Consider the following 15,503-nt stretch of genomic DNA (forward strand, 5'->3'; position numbering starts at 1 on the left):
GCCAGAAATATCACCATAGAAAGCTTGTAAGTCTGTCTTTTGCCTATAACTGATTGGAATACCTAAAATGGTTCTACAGTGTGCCTACTGAAGGAGCCTTTCTGCGGAGCCTCTACATTCCATAAGACTATAGGTGGAATCCTGAACACAATCTTCAGAGGTGGGAAATTTCCTCTTGAAAGGATGGGAAGACCAGCCTGGAGCGGCTAAAGAACAGAAGATACTTCTTGAAAGAAAGACCGACAGGAAAAAAACCAAAACAATATAGGCAGACCGACTGTTCAGTCAAATTGCTTGCACAGGAGACATCAAGGCAAGTGGTCGGGTCCCCTCAGAGCAAACCCCCTTCTAAGATTAAAACTCGTTCTGATTGGTGACCATGTTCGTCACTGATAAAGAGAAGTGAGAGAAAAACAGCAATAAAGCTGCGAGCTAAGTCTTATAATGGTCAACAGACTCCTGGGAACCCGCATGGAGTTCTGGTTGGCCAGCAGTGTGGCAAGACCTGGGAATTCTTGGGCCCAGAGTCAGTGACATAACCACAGAGAACTAGAGTGGAGAGTGAAGCGTCCAGCTGATAAGAAGAGAGGGCATCTGCACAAGAACACTCATACGTGCAGATAATACCCACTAGACCTGGCTTCAATGACTGGATGATCAGAGCTCAACTAGAAGAAGAAGAGGAATAGAAGAGTAACTGATACAATTTGATGAACTTGACCTACACCTAGGGATGCAGTAGCTCAAAAGAGGGAACAAATCTTTACAGCAGGTATCATTCTCACCTCCTCTATACAGAGTAGACAGGGATGGGCAACTTGGACATTGGCTACCCAAAATGGTGTTGGGGGGTGGGGGGTGGCTACAAAGGCAAGAAGTGAATGGCTTACAAGCTTTTAAGAGGGAACCTAGATCCAGAGGGCATGGAGGAAGGTAGAATCTCCACTGAGTATATCCAGTCTGTCTGGACAAGATGAAAGGAAATGTGAATAGCACTCATGTGGTACAACAGTGAATAATTGCTATCAGGACTGACTGTGAGGGTTGGAAATATAAAGGTAGACATTTTGTAGCAAAGGAGGGTAGTGGTTGACTTTGCAGTCCAGGAGCAGAGGGCCCTGGGACCATTAAGGGAGAAGAGCGGAGTGCGGGACCCTACCCAGAGAAACAGTGATTCTAGACATGGAGGCAGAGACAATGACGTGGAGAGATGGGACAGCTGGGAACTCTAGACCTAGGGAGGGAGAGGGACTGTGCTGACAACCAGAGGGCAGGCTTGCAGGATATACCCTTTGGTTGGTTGATGATGCATGGAGGGGATTGTAACCATGGCAATGAAACAATATATGATAGAATGAATGTAAAGCTAATGTTCTCCCATGTAAACTATCACATAATTCATAATAAAACATTAAAAAAAAATAATACAGCTTTGGAAACCCTATGCAGGGTTACTATGAATCGAACCATTTCCACAGCACATCACCACCACCACCACCATGTAAAACCTACCACATTCTTATGAGGTATTCAATAATATGTGTTATTCCTCTTCCTGTTGTACAGAACAAGTGAAATTCCTTCTGAAAAATTACTTAAAATGGAGAGTAAAATAGTAAATTTAACCAATTTATATGCCATGTAAGATGTTAATAGAAAAAATATTTCAAATGGTCTGTTCCTGTTATCTATGACAGCTTTATTTTATATGAAACACTTCTGTACTAAATATTCATATCTGGGTTTGGGGAGGTTTTAATACATTTCATATGAAATTTAATGTGTTTTTTAATTCTCTTCATAGTGAAGGAATCAAAAACCATGTGACCTATTTTGAAAGGAATCGAGAATAAACTGATTAGTAGCGTAGTTGTTACGAATTGGGCTGCGAACCGCAAGGTCAGCAGTTCAAAACTACCAGCTGTTCCGCAGGAGAAAGATGAGGCTTTCTGCTCCCGTAAAGATTTACAACCTCGGAAACCCTGCTCAGGGTGGCTATGAGTTGGAACCGACTCCACGGCACATAACAACAACAACATGAATTTATAATGTTTCCTACTTGAATAGCAGCATAAACACTATCTAGTTGTTAACTTTAAGTAAGGAGATACAAGGAGGGGAAAGAAACAAAAAGATCTTACATAGTATGTCTTTTTTAAAAATTACAATTCCAAAAGCTGTTTCAAATGGACAACTTTCTTATATAGATGTTTCTGTATCAGGGAAGCCCCACGCCCCCCTTTTTTTTTTTAAAAAAAAAAACGTTCCCCACACACAGTGATAGAAGGATTACACTGGTTGTTGTCATTAAGTGACCTATACATTTTTTTCAGGAACAGAAAGTGTCATCTTTCTTCCACAGAATGGCTAATAGGTTCACACCACTGACTTTGCTTCTAGTACTAGAAGCCCAGATCTTCTAGTACAGAGTCATTGGTGGTGATGGTTCTGACACTATGTAGGCTTTCTGGGGCTGTAAATCTTTGCAGAAGTAGAAAACCTCATCTTTGTCTCAAGGAGAGCCTCTTAGATTCAAACTGCTAATCTTACAGTTAGCAGCCCAAGTTGTAAGCCGCTGGTTGTTTTTGTTGGTGTCACTGAGTCAGTTCTGACTCATAGCAACCCGAGGAGCAGCTGGTGAGTTTGAACCCCTGACCTTGTAGTTCAAACCGACCTTGAGGTCAAATGCTTATCCTCTGGCACCAGACCAGGACTCCAAGCCACTTGTAGCGGATGTGTTTTATATAATTTGTGTTCTTTTAGGCTTAATGAAGTTTTTTCCATATGGTAATTTAAATGCATTTATTTAAAAAGGAGATGCACAATATAATTCTAAGGATATTTTTAAACTAAAAATGCCAAAATTTTTTTAACTTTAATTTGAAAATCTTATTTAATACCTGACTAACAAGGACATTCACATTCAAGGCTGGAATCTTAATCACTGTTGTATATACTTATGATCACAACATGTTATTTTAAGTTTTTATATTTTATGCCATGGTTACAGAAACAAAGTATGGGGATACATTGTTATATTTACTGGTCTTTTGGTTTAATTTTGCATAACTTGTTTTTACCCTGATAAAAATAAGATCCAAACTGAATCTTTTTCTGTATTTTTTAAAGAATTCACTTCTAATGAGCAACAGTTCTGTATCATACAGTTAGATCACTTATACTATTAAAACTTGAATTTTTTCTTTAGCTATATTCTAATCTTTTGACTACGTATGTTTTTCAGGATACCTGGAAACTATACATTTAGTTGATATCCTGAAATCAACAGAAAGATAAATAAAATCTTCAAGTAAACATATTTTCCAGTCATATTGCCACTGAAGGTATTCTCTGAAGACTAAAAGCTCTGCTTCTTTGGGTGAGTTAATGATTAGGCTTTTATATGCAGTTGAGGTTCTGTTTTCCTTCTAAGCGCTCCTTCACTAATTTTTCTAAAGAGAAAAGATGCTCATCTGCATCTTCTGGCACAAGGTTCCTAATAGAGTTTGCAAGTTCAAAAAGATATTCTGTATTTCTTCCACTTGGGCCAACAGCATTAAAAATTTGTTCAGCAATGTCTTCCAGAGGTGCAGGACCAAGATAATTAGGATTATCACATGTTCCAATATATAACAACACACTGAATGGTTTTGTTGTTGGATTTTTTGGATAAAAAATGATTGTTTCAGTCCTGTAGCCGCCTTTCTCTCTGAAGTCAAGGTATGCTTTTACTTCTTCTTCCTTTCCTATTGGTAGTCTGTAGGCAACTCCCCATACACAACCCTGTTGAAAATTGAAAAGAAAACATCATTTAGAAGTTACAAGGCTAATTAACATAGTTGATGTGTTACAATTGAGTAAATTATATTTTCTAAGAAGTCAATTCAGTTTTACTTCATTTAAAGTGTACTCATTAGGTTTATACTAAAGAATAAGAAAATCAACATTTAAAATTTATTCTGAATAATTTTTTGTGCCATAACACAGTTGTTGTTGTTGTTAAATGCAGTTGAGTTGGTTCAAGCTCATAGCCGTCCTATGTAGGGTTTCCAAGGAGCAGCTGGTGGGATTGAACCTTACAATGCCACACCAGGACTCCATCATAACACAGCAGGCTTGTTAAAGGGTAATGGAGTCATTTATGGTATAGGGTGCCAAGTTCCCAATCCCCTCCATGCATCATCAACCACCCAAAGGGTATATCCAGAAACCCGCCCCCTACACCTCCCCCTCCTCCCCCCAGTTTTCAGCCCATAGTCCCTTTCCCTCTCTGGGTCCAAAGTCCACAGTCGCTTTATCACTCCACGTCATCATCTCTGTCTCTATCTCAGGCATCTCTGTTTCTCTGGGTAGGAGCAGTCTTTTTAAAGGAGAGAGCCCATTAATAAAGTATCATAAAAACAATGTACTTTTTCTGAAAAGAATTTAAATGGAGGGTTTTATTTTTTTAGCATTAAAGAAACTTTCTGTGATGTAATGAAGACTTACGGTCTAAAACAGTTTCTAATTTGTTGACAACCTTTAATTCTCAAATATTAGGTCTTCACACATCTGGAATGAATAAAAATTCTACTGAAACTGCCATTTTGCATATTAACTGTTTAATTAGGAGTTATAGTTACCAGTGTAAAGCCATTTTTATGGTGCTTTTTTTCTAGTGTAAATTATGAAAGCATTTCCTAATCAACGCCATCATAAATCTGCTGTCGCTAGCAGTTTGATTTTTATATATCAAAGTCTTTCTCATATTATATCTTTTATCTTTTGTTTCTGTGGTGGTTGGTGGTGGTTGTTTTCGACTCAAACCCTGTATAGGGTTTCCGAGGCTGTAAATCTTTATGGGAGTAGAAAGCCTCATATTTCTCCTGCAGAGCAGCTGGTAAATTTAAACTGCTGACCTTGCTGTTAGCAGTCCAGCTCATAATCCATTATGCTACCAAAGTATTCCAGTGAGTTGACGGAAAGTAGTTAAGACAGTGAGGATTAACAAGTAAATAAAAAGATGTCTGGTACTCTAAATCTATTTAAAAAGCACACCATATCAGATGCTATTGATAAAATTAGGACACAGAGAATTCCTGACTGGGATTTCTACAGAAAACAGTAGTCCTAACAAATGTGAAAAGAGCTTTAAGCATTCCAGTTGATTGTTAATACTAATCTTGCTCTATGGGGCTGTGTCCAGTATTGTCATGTTGTTGTTGTTGCTATGTGCTGTGGAGTCGGTTCTGACTCATAGCGATCCTGTACAGGGTTTCTGAGGCTGTAAATCTTTATAGGAGTAGAAAGCCTCATCTTTCTTTGACGGAACAGCTGGTAGTTTTGAACTGCTGACCATGATTTGTAACCACTACGCCACCAGGGTCCTACAAAACCCTTATGAACAAACTCATTAAAAACAAAACAACGAACACAGCAAAACTACATGCTACTTGGTTTTATTTCAGACTGTCATGCCATCAGCACCTTTTCCCAGTGGCTACATTTCTGAAAAACAGATGAAAAGAAACACAGCAAATACATAGAGGAATCCAATACCTAGTGTAGTTCAAGTTTTCTGTGATGGCATTGTTAATGAAATTGCTGTCATCACTGAGAAACATCTCTTAATATTTTACACAGTGAAAGACCATACAAAAGGAAAATTATACCATACCCCAGGATCTTCAACAAGAGTCACAACTCTTCCAGGCTGTTTTAAAAAAGGAAATAAATAAGTTTTTTTTCTGAATTAAAAATTAAAGTTCATTACATAACTGAGCATTAGCAACTGAATGTTGATGTGGAGTATTTTAACTACATTTCATCATACTAAGCACTTCTTTAAAACTAATTAAGTAAAATAATTACTTTATGTAAGCTATCATGGCCTTTCTAAAATATTTCCATCAACTTGTATATATCAGGTATATTAACTTAAAGTGGTTACATTAAAAAACATATTAGTACCTTACAGTTTATCTAAAATGAATGGCACAATGAATCAGCAGTTAAATAAAACGTGCTGTTCCTCACCTTCGGAAAAAAAGATTACTATAGTTTTATTAGAGTATTCTCTAATAATGACATTCCAGGATACTTTCTTGAAAGGAAGTGAGTGGTTCTTAAACTTTAGCATGGATATGCTAGGCTCTCCCCAAGTTTCCGATTTTATAGGTCTGGAGTCATTTGAAAATGTTCCACTTTGACATCAATAACGGGTTGGGGATAACACTTTGAGAACCATCATTATACAGGAATACTAAGGGATTGTAAACATAAGAGAAAGGCTCTAATCTTACTGTATATGGTAATGGGTACCTTAGGCCTCTTTCCTTTTTTGCATTCATTAACAGCTTTTCATTGTCCTATGAAGAAGTTAATATTAGAACTGGCCTGTTCATAGTTCCTCGTATAAGGACAACTAGACCACTGGTGTTCCTAGTTGTCCTCGTATAAGGACAACTAGACCACTGGTATCTTTCTAGTTTGGTTTTAATTTCAGGTCAGTTAACAATTATTTGGGTATTAATTATTTAGATGTTTTCATTTATTAAAGAAAAACCTATATTATGAAAAGAAACTACTTTGTATCATTCAATTTGAAATTGGAATGAGATATGACTCCAAAACAAACTGTTTTCTCATTTCAAAGGCTGAAAAAAATACTGCTTATATACTAAAAAGCTTACCAGAAAGTTGAGACTTGGGATATTCCATAATTTAAACCACAAAAGTGATTTAAACCATGGGTGCAAGTTTTTGTTTTTGTTTTTTAAAATAAAATCCCTACCTGGTGCCAAAGACTGTATGTGTCTGCTGGTCTGTTAACATTAGTGAGAATGCTGAATTGTATGCCACATTTGTACCCATTTACATCAATGCTTTTGTACATCTGGCTTGAATCATTCAGATATTTCAACTTTGTAGCTATTTTGTCTAGTTTTTGTCCATATGTTTGAGTATTTAATAATCAAGTAATACATCATGGGACATTAGATTACAATTTTTCATTTAACTATACTTTCCTGTGTTTCAGTAATTATATAATTGTCTGTCATTGATGATGTATAATTGAAACATTAGTGTTGTCAGACATTTAGATTTTTGAGTTTTCTATTTTAGATAATGCTACAGTGAGGATGAGAGTCCTGGTGTGAAACTGTAGAACAAGCAATGGACTGCTAACCACAGGTTTGCAGTTCAAAACCACTAGCTGTTCCTCCTTGCAAAATCTATACCTGATTGCTAAGAGTTAGTATCAACTTACAGCATTTAACAACGAGGACACATAAGAAGGGGCTTTAAAATTCTATTTCTTTTAATTCCATTTTTTTTCTATGAACTTTTTGAAGTCCCTTTGTGTACTGGTGTGGATAATGTTACCCACAGGTATTATCAGAAAAATAAAGATTTTCTGGTACTCTAAATCCATGACGGGACTTCAAAAACTTCTAGGGCAAGACCACACCAAATGGAATGTCTAACTTTAGCAAAGCGTTCCCTCCCCTATGTGAGAGAAGATTTAAAAAGCTGATTAGAGGAATAGGATAGAGTCAGATTTGAAAAGCCAGCGAGGGGAGTTGAAATTAGAGGATAATAGAAAAAAAGCCACTAAAATGTGGGAGGAATTGGAAATAAGAGCTGGGTGACTGAGTAAGGAACCCTGCTGGTGCAGTGATTAAAGTTTTCAGCTGGTAACAAAAAGGTCAGTGGTTCAAACCCATCAGCTTCTCCTTGTAAGAACTATGTGGCAGTGTACTTGCTTAAAAATGTGTTTGAAACCCTTTGGGACAGTTCTGTGTCATAGAGAGTTGCTAGGAGTGTGAATTGATGGCAGTGAATTTTTTGTTTCAGTGATTTGAGAAATTGACTTGTATGGTAACAAATATTTAGAGAAGATTGTTGTTGTTAAGTGCCGTCAAGTCGGTTCCGACCCAGAGCGACCCTGTACAGGGTTTCCGAGGCTGTAAATCTTTACGGGATCAGAAAGCCTCATCTTTCTCCCGCGGAACAGCTGGTAGTTTCAAACTGCTGACCTTAAGCTTCGCAGCCCGATTCGTAACCACTATGCTACCAGGTGGTAAAATATGTTGTTGTTCAGTGCTGTTGAGTCGATTGCAACTCATTGTTACCCTTTAGGGTTTCTGAGGAGCAGCTGGTGGATTTGAACTACCAACCTTGTAGTTCACAGTCCAGTGTTTATGTACTGCACCATTATCAGGGGTCCTGGTAAACTATAGAATGTGCAAATTAAAACAGAAGGAAGACATTGAGTAAGAAATGTTAGTGGTCCAGGTGACAAGTTCTACTCCTTCCCACCTCTCCTTGCTACTCCTTACGTCCAGCCCAGCCACCAATTCTTGACAGCTTTGTCTTCTGAATTTGGTTCCTCTTTGTTTTTCAGTAGCCTCTTTAGGGATCTCCCTGCCTCCCTCTAGTTTTGCTTCCCTTCAGTCTGTTCTCTCCATGGCACTAGATGATTTTCTGGGCCAGTCACTCAAGCGTTTCAAATTCTTCAAAGGTTGTGGTACTATTCTACAGGATAAAATCAAAGTTCCTTAGTACAAGTTAACTATACAAACTTCATTTCTTACCATTTTCCCCAAGTTAAAGTGAATTATTTATAATTCCTACAAATCCTATTTTTTAATATGTTGTTAAGTGCTATTGATTCCAACCCATAGCGACCCTATACAGGGTTTCTAAGGCTGTAAATCTTTATGGGAGCAGAAAGCCTCATCTTTCTCCCGTGGAACAGCGGTTCGCAGCCCGATTCGTAACCACTACACTACCAGAGCTCCTTTTTTTTAATATACTGGTGCCTATTGTGGAGTGTCATACCCCCTACTGGGATTTCCTCCAGCCACTCTTTCCATAAGGCTTGGCTGACTTCCCAGTGGATCTAAGGTTACCTTTGCCTAAATTCTCATTAGTTCTGTCTTTCATTTCCCCTGAAGCACTCTTCACACGTTACTGTTTGCTTAGGTGTTTCAAGGAAGTGGAGGGGTAGTGAAGTCCTGGATTGGGTTGGTGGCAGTTGGGAAAAAAAACAAGATTTATGTAGTCTTTTCAATGGAAAATAAAATGGTTTCTGTTACTGCTTAGGTAACAGATACAAAATGGAATAATGCTGGCACTGCTGATAAGTCTACTTGGAAATATTTTCTAGAATTAAGCTCTTTGCCCCTAAAAAAAAGTTACTGAAAAACAATGTTAGGGTGTAAATAAATACATTACACTGCCTTCTCTTTTTTTGGCACTTAAACTGAAAAATGAGTCTTTAAAGCAGAACAGGATTGGAGGATGCTGTGAAATATTTCATTCATGCTGGGTATTTTCATTTGCTGTTGTTATTACTGTCAAGTTGGTTCTAACTCATAGTGATGGGTTTGAAATGCCAACCTTGTGGTTCAAAATGCAGTGCTGATTCTGTAATATCACACCAAATCATGTTTCTGATCTAGAGCTAGAAAAGCTTGGGACTAATAAATGTTCATGGTTATCCCTAATATTAAACTGTTTCCTCTTTTGAAATTGTAATATATTCTCTTTGATGTTTGAAAACTTTTCACATTTCAAAAAAGTCCTAATTTTTATGAGAAACTGCCTATGAAATATAAATATAGAGAGATGCTTAATTAAATTTAGGAAGAAATTAAAGCTTAATGAAGCTAAAAATAAAGCATAACTTAGTAAAGCAAGTAGGTTCAGTATATTTCCCACAAATGTCACACAGCACTCACTATATGGAAATGGGCCAAACACTTGTTTAATAATACCTCATTTCATATGCTAATGAGATGTGATGACGAAATTAATAATAACATATATCTAATACAGCATAAGGAGCTCTGGTAGTGTAGTGGTTACAAATCGGGCTGCGAACCACAAGGTCAGCAGTTTGAAACTACCAGCTGCTCCGCGGGAGAAAGATGAGGCGTTCTGCTCCCGTAAAGATTTACAGCCTCGGAAACCCTGTACAGGGTCGCTATGAGTCGGAACCGACTCCACGGCACATAACAACAACAACAATACAGCATATGCCAGTCTTCTAATTTGCAGAATATTTCTACAGCCTTTGTGTTCTTGTTTGTCAAAAAGTTAACATTTATATACAATTAGCAACTCATTACAGTGAAAAGTGAGAAGTAAGATGATTTTGTTCTTTCTTTTTTTGTGAAGGACAGTATACTCAGAAAATACTTAGTACTTAAATTTTCCTTTCATTTTTTATGATGTAAAATAGACATTGGCTTTTATAGCTCTCTTCTTTTAAAGTGTCATGAACTGCTGTATGATTTGACCATTTCTTGTCCTAAGTATGTTCTGACAGTTACATATGTACATAAGAAACATACATTTTGATTAAGACTGTTGTTATTGTTAAGTGCTATTGAGTTGGTTCTGACTCACAGTAACCCTATATTGAGTTTCAAAAGTACGGCTGGTAGGTTTGAACTACTGACCTTACGGTTAGCAGTCCAGTATTTATCCTATAGTGCTGCATCAAGATACCATATGCAGTAAAATATGATACTGTAGCCACATCCACAAGTATTTAATACTTGGTCATTAAAATTGGATCCTTGGGCAAATCCTTTTCTCTTCAGAATGGCAATTTTCTGGGTCTACATCAAAACTATATACCGTAAGTAATTTCCTTTTTCAAGTCATTCTGTCCAACATCTCAGTAGGCCAGAAAGTACTGTAGTTATGTGCCATCGATTCAGTTCTGACTCATTGACCCTGCACAGGGATTCCCAGAGCGGTTAGGAGTCCTGTGCTTATAATACAGCACCACACCAGGGCCTATAGGCCAATAATGTTGTTGTTAAGAGCCATCGAGTCGGTTCTGACAAATATTGACCCTATATAGGGTTTCCGAGGGGCGGCTGGTGAGTGAACTGCCCACCTTGTGGTTCAGACAGACCTTTAACCCACAGTGTCACACCAGGGCTCATAGGCCAGTAAAGTCTGCTTCAATGCGTACACCTTAATTGATTAACTTTTGTTGAGAATGGCTTTTTAACTCAGGTTCTTTCCATGACTCTAATTCTGTTCCTTTTATGAGGAGGTACAAACCACTTTGGAGCCTTTATCCCGTCCTCTATTTCTTTGGAAATACTACACATATCTTTCTACGCCTGAGTTTGAACATTTTAGATGTTGTGTTTTGGGATCAATATTAATTATTTTATACCAAACCACAGCCTACTGTCAGTGAGTCGATTCCTACTCATAGCAACCCTTTTATAAGGACAAGGGAACTGCTCTGTAGGGCTTCTGAGACTCTAATCTTTACCGGAGCAGACACCTTCATCTTTTCCCCCCAGAGCGGCTGGTGAGTTTAAACCTCTGACCTTATAGTTAGCAGCCAAATGCTCTGAACCCATTGTGTCTTTATTTTGTAAATACAGTAACAAAGCCTGTAGTCTTATGAGTATTTCAGAGAATGCAAGCAAAAAAAAATTTGTCCAAGTTGTCCAAATTATGAGTTACCCAAAATTTAGTGTTCTTTAGGGATTAAAGTGAGTTATTTTGTAAACAATACAAGGTTGAGTAATGTAATTCTTTGTATATGCGTATAGAATAATTGGCTGAAAAATATTTCAAATAACGTATTTCACAAATATGGACAAAGTAACATTAAAATGCTAGATATGTGGGTTTGGAACTGTGTTCACGCATGTGACCAAGAACTTCTTTTATCTTTGCTGGCTGGCAACCCAAGTGATTAAAACAAGCTCCTTTATAACTGGAGATCATTTTGGAAACTAGTTCTTACGTGTATAAAGTAAAACTTTTTTGTAAAGTTTTAAAGAAATCTCAGAAATAACATGTACATTTGAACTTCAACCAATCAAAGTGCCAGAATACAGAAATGCAAAAAATTTAATTGCTAAAAAGCTGAATATGCAAATTAATCTTAGTATTTCAACTCCTTGGTGACAGAAAGGTTCGCTTTGCTGTCTTCATTTTGGGGCCTGAAGTTGCCAGGTGAGCCCACCTCCCAGCATGTCTGCCCCGTGTGAGCTTATATATTATATGCCTGTGTCCGCGAGTCTAACCTCTTCTAGAAACTTAAGAAGCCATCTCTAGAGGCTTTGGAGCCTACGTTGCTTTTGGGGTCAGATGGCCGCACTGGATGCAGAAGAGTAACAGCTTTATACCCCCACCCCCACCCCGTGTGCTCGGCCCCCAGGATACATTGAGGTGATTTCTGTACCCTGGGCCAGGAGTTGGGGAGAGGTGTCCCGGGGGCAGTGAGCGATGGGGGCTGGCTGGCGCCTCACCTTGCCGGGGACCCCGCGGTGGTCCGTGCTTCCCTGCCAGAAGCGACGGCTGTAGCCCGTGATGTAGCCGACCAGTTTGTCCTGATAGGGGAAATCCACCTTCCATATCAAGGACCCGTAACCAAATACCCACATCCTTTCCTTGCTCCTCCGACGCAGGGGCCGTCAGCTTGCCTGCAGTGGTTCTCAGCCACACCGGCTGAGACTGTGGTCTCCGGAAAACAAGCTACTGGCTACGCGGGCGCAGGCGCAATTGCGCTTGGTCGCAAAGGACACTGGGACTTGTGTTATGAGGAAGGATTTCCTACGTGGTTTCAGTAATAGTATTTTGTAGTTGCTTAGAGGTCAGGAAGCATTGACATTTTTCTGTGTATTAAGCAGCGGATTCCTGCAATCTCTGTAAACCATCCGAACCGACTATTCACCTTTTCCTCTGTGCAGAAGAATACACTACCCACAATTCTTTTCAGAGGTTGATGGCGCTGAAGTTAGAACTGTCTGCATTTTTTTCTAACCGGGAGGGGAAGGAAAGGAGAAGGAACAGCAGTAACTGTGCTATCCCGATAGGGAGATATATGTGCAAGCACGAAGTTGACACGTAGAAAGACTTTATGTTCTGCTTTGAAAGTTAGATTTCTGCCCACACAACAGCCGACGTATTTACTTCAACACTTATTTTCTATTGTTTTATTCTTCCTTTTAATAAAAGTAGAGCGTTGACTAAAAGAGACATTTCATGCCCACGAAAGAGCTACTGTGATGGCAGTGTAAAGTTTTTATATGTCGTAAAATTTCACGTGAAACGACCATATTTATATTTTTAGTTTTCCCAGCCGCTCACTTAGAAAAGCGCAGGCAAAGGTTCTTAACATGGGTCGTAGGGGCAGACTTTGGAAGTGAGCCAAGGAATTTCCTGAAATTGTATACAGAATTTGAGGTGTATGTGCATTTTCTTAGGGCCCTTTATTCCAGGAGTAAAATGGCCTAACAATTGTTAAAAATTTACTGGTTATAACAACAACAACTGGTTAGTAATCACACTTGGGAGTCCTGGTGTGGTGCTGTGCGTTAATACGCTGGACTGCAAAGTCACTTTGAACCGCAAAGTTGGTGGTTCAAGCTCACCACCTGCTCCTTGGAAACTATACTGGGTCGCTATGGGTCGGAACTGGCTCTACAGCACTTAACAACAACAAGGTGCACACTTGGACCATAATGTGTCTGCTTGTGTGTCTTTGCCTTACCAAATCATTGCGCCTCATTAGAGATTTCTAATATTTCATGGTCTTTAGCTTTATAAAAAAAGGCTGCTACAACATCCAGACGTAGTGTTTTTCTTCTTCAAACCTATAGGAAATTTGGCTACAAAGAAAAACTTTATGAGTAAATATTTTCATATCTCACATGCCCCTGCCCCCAATGATCTATGTTTTGAAAAATTTCAAGCATGCAGAAAAGTAAAACAACAACAAAAAAACCTTAATGAAAATCTTATGAATAGCAGCTAAATGTCTTCTGATACAATGCTGAAAGTTGAGTTGCTCAGTTTGATATGTACTCCAAATATGTCTGGGCGAGAGCTGCCTCAAAGTAGAATCCACCTTAATGAGAGGGAGGGAGTAAAGCTTTTGAAACCTTATTTGCTGATGAGGCTCAACTCAAAATGAGAAGAAACAGCTGCAAACATCTATTAACAATTGGACCGTAGAATATACAAAGTATGAGTCTAGGATAATTAGAAGTCAGAAATGAAATGAACACATAAGGATTGATACCCTAGGCTTTAGTGAACTGAAATGGACTATAATTGATCATTCTGAATTGAACTATTGGTTTACTATGCTGGGAATGACAAATTGAAGAGGAATGGCATCGTGCTAATTGTGGAAAAGAGCTTTGCAAGCAAGATCTATTTGGAAGTACAGATAGAATAATGTCGTCCATCATCCTGATGTAACACTGTAGGATTACAAGGCTAGCAGTTCAAACCCATCAGCTGCTTCTTGGGAACCCTCCACGGAGTTGCTGTGTGTCAGAACTGACTCAATGGCACTTAACAACAATGTCAAAGAAGACCTATTAATATGCCTGTTACTCACATTTATGTACCAAACTTTAATGCCAAAGATGAAGAAATTGGAGACTTTTACCAACTTCTGCAGTCTGAAATGGATCAAATGTAATCAAGATACCTTGATAATGACTGTTACTGGAATGTGAAAGTTGGAAATAAAGAAGGATCATTAGTTGAAAATATGGCCTTGGTGATAAAAATGATGATGTCAGAGATAACATGATAAGAATATTGCAAGACTAAAGAGTCACTGCATATACCTTTCCAACAACATGAATGGTGACCCCACATGTGGACCTCGCCAGATGGAATGCATAGGAATCAAGTAGACTATTGAAGAATTGACTTTTTATTTGTGAAGAATATTGAATATGCCATGGACTGCCAGAAAAACAAACGCATTTGTCGTAGAAGAAGTACAGCCACAATGCTCCTGTGACGTGAAGATAGTGAGACTTCATCTCAGGTACACTGGATAGATTATCAGGAGGGACCAGCCCTTGAAGCAGTAAGTCCATCATGCATGGTAAAGGGTAAGTGAAAAGAGAAAGACACTCAGAAAAATGGAGTGACAGTGACAGCATCAATGGACAAACATAAAAATGATTGTGAGGGTGGCAGAGGGCTGGCACTGTTTCATTGTGTTCTGCGGTCTCTAGGAGTCGAATTGGAAGTCATGGCACCTAACAACAGTGATCTCAAATGGTTTTGTAGTTGACGGTATTTTCACCCATCCAGGATAAAATTGAAGTTTATAAATTGCATTTGTGGTTTCATTTTTTTTTTCTCTCTTTTTATTGTGGTAAGTATATAGGGGGGTCCTGATGGTGTAGTGGTTAAAATGCTCAGTTGCAAACAAGGATGTGGCAGTCTTCTTCCATAATGACCTTATGGGGCAGTTCTGGTCTGTTCAGTAGGGTCGTTATAGGTTGGAATCAGCTTGACAGCAGTGAGTGTTTTGGGTTTTAAGTATATAGGATGCTACTTTTACATTCTTTACATGTCTACTGTCTTTTAATCTAGAACATAGAAAGGTTTCTATAAAAGAGGAATTCTTAACACACCTTGCTCATTTTAGCTAGGCCATATTAGGAGTTGAAGAAATACCCTGTTGTATGTATGTATATATGCATATACATAGGTTTTCCTGTGTG

General features: G+C 38.5%; 2 protein-coding genes across 2 annotated transcripts in view; one reads left to right on the forward strand and one right to left on the reverse strand.

Moving 5' to 3' along the window:
- The window catches only part of ASB3 (ankyrin repeat and SOCS box containing 3), a 212,851-nt gene that overhangs the window by 121,624 nt on the left and 75,724 nt on the right, over nucleotides 1-15,503 (forward strand). The window lies entirely within an intron of this gene.
- Nucleotides 3,400-12,514, reverse strand: CHAC2 (ChaC, cation transport regulator homolog 2 (E. coli)). The gene is made up of 3 exons (XM_006873539.1): nucleotides 12,276-12,514; nucleotides 5,657-5,692; nucleotides 3,400-3,783 (listed from the first exon to the last, which is right to left on the reverse strand). The coding sequence occupies exons 1-3, from the start codon at nucleotides 12,408-12,410 to the stop codon at nucleotides 3,400-3,402; spliced, it is 555 nt and encodes a 184-aa protein (XP_006873601.1). The 5' UTR covers nucleotides 12,411-12,514.

This window comes from Chrysochloris asiatica, unplaced genomic scaffold (assembly GCF_000296735.1).
Source record: "Chrysochloris asiatica unplaced genomic scaffold, ChrAsi1.0 scaffold00245, whole genome shotgun sequence".
Classification (NCBI taxonomy): domain Eukaryota; kingdom Metazoa; phylum Chordata; class Mammalia; order Afrosoricida; family Chrysochloridae; genus Chrysochloris; species Chrysochloris asiatica.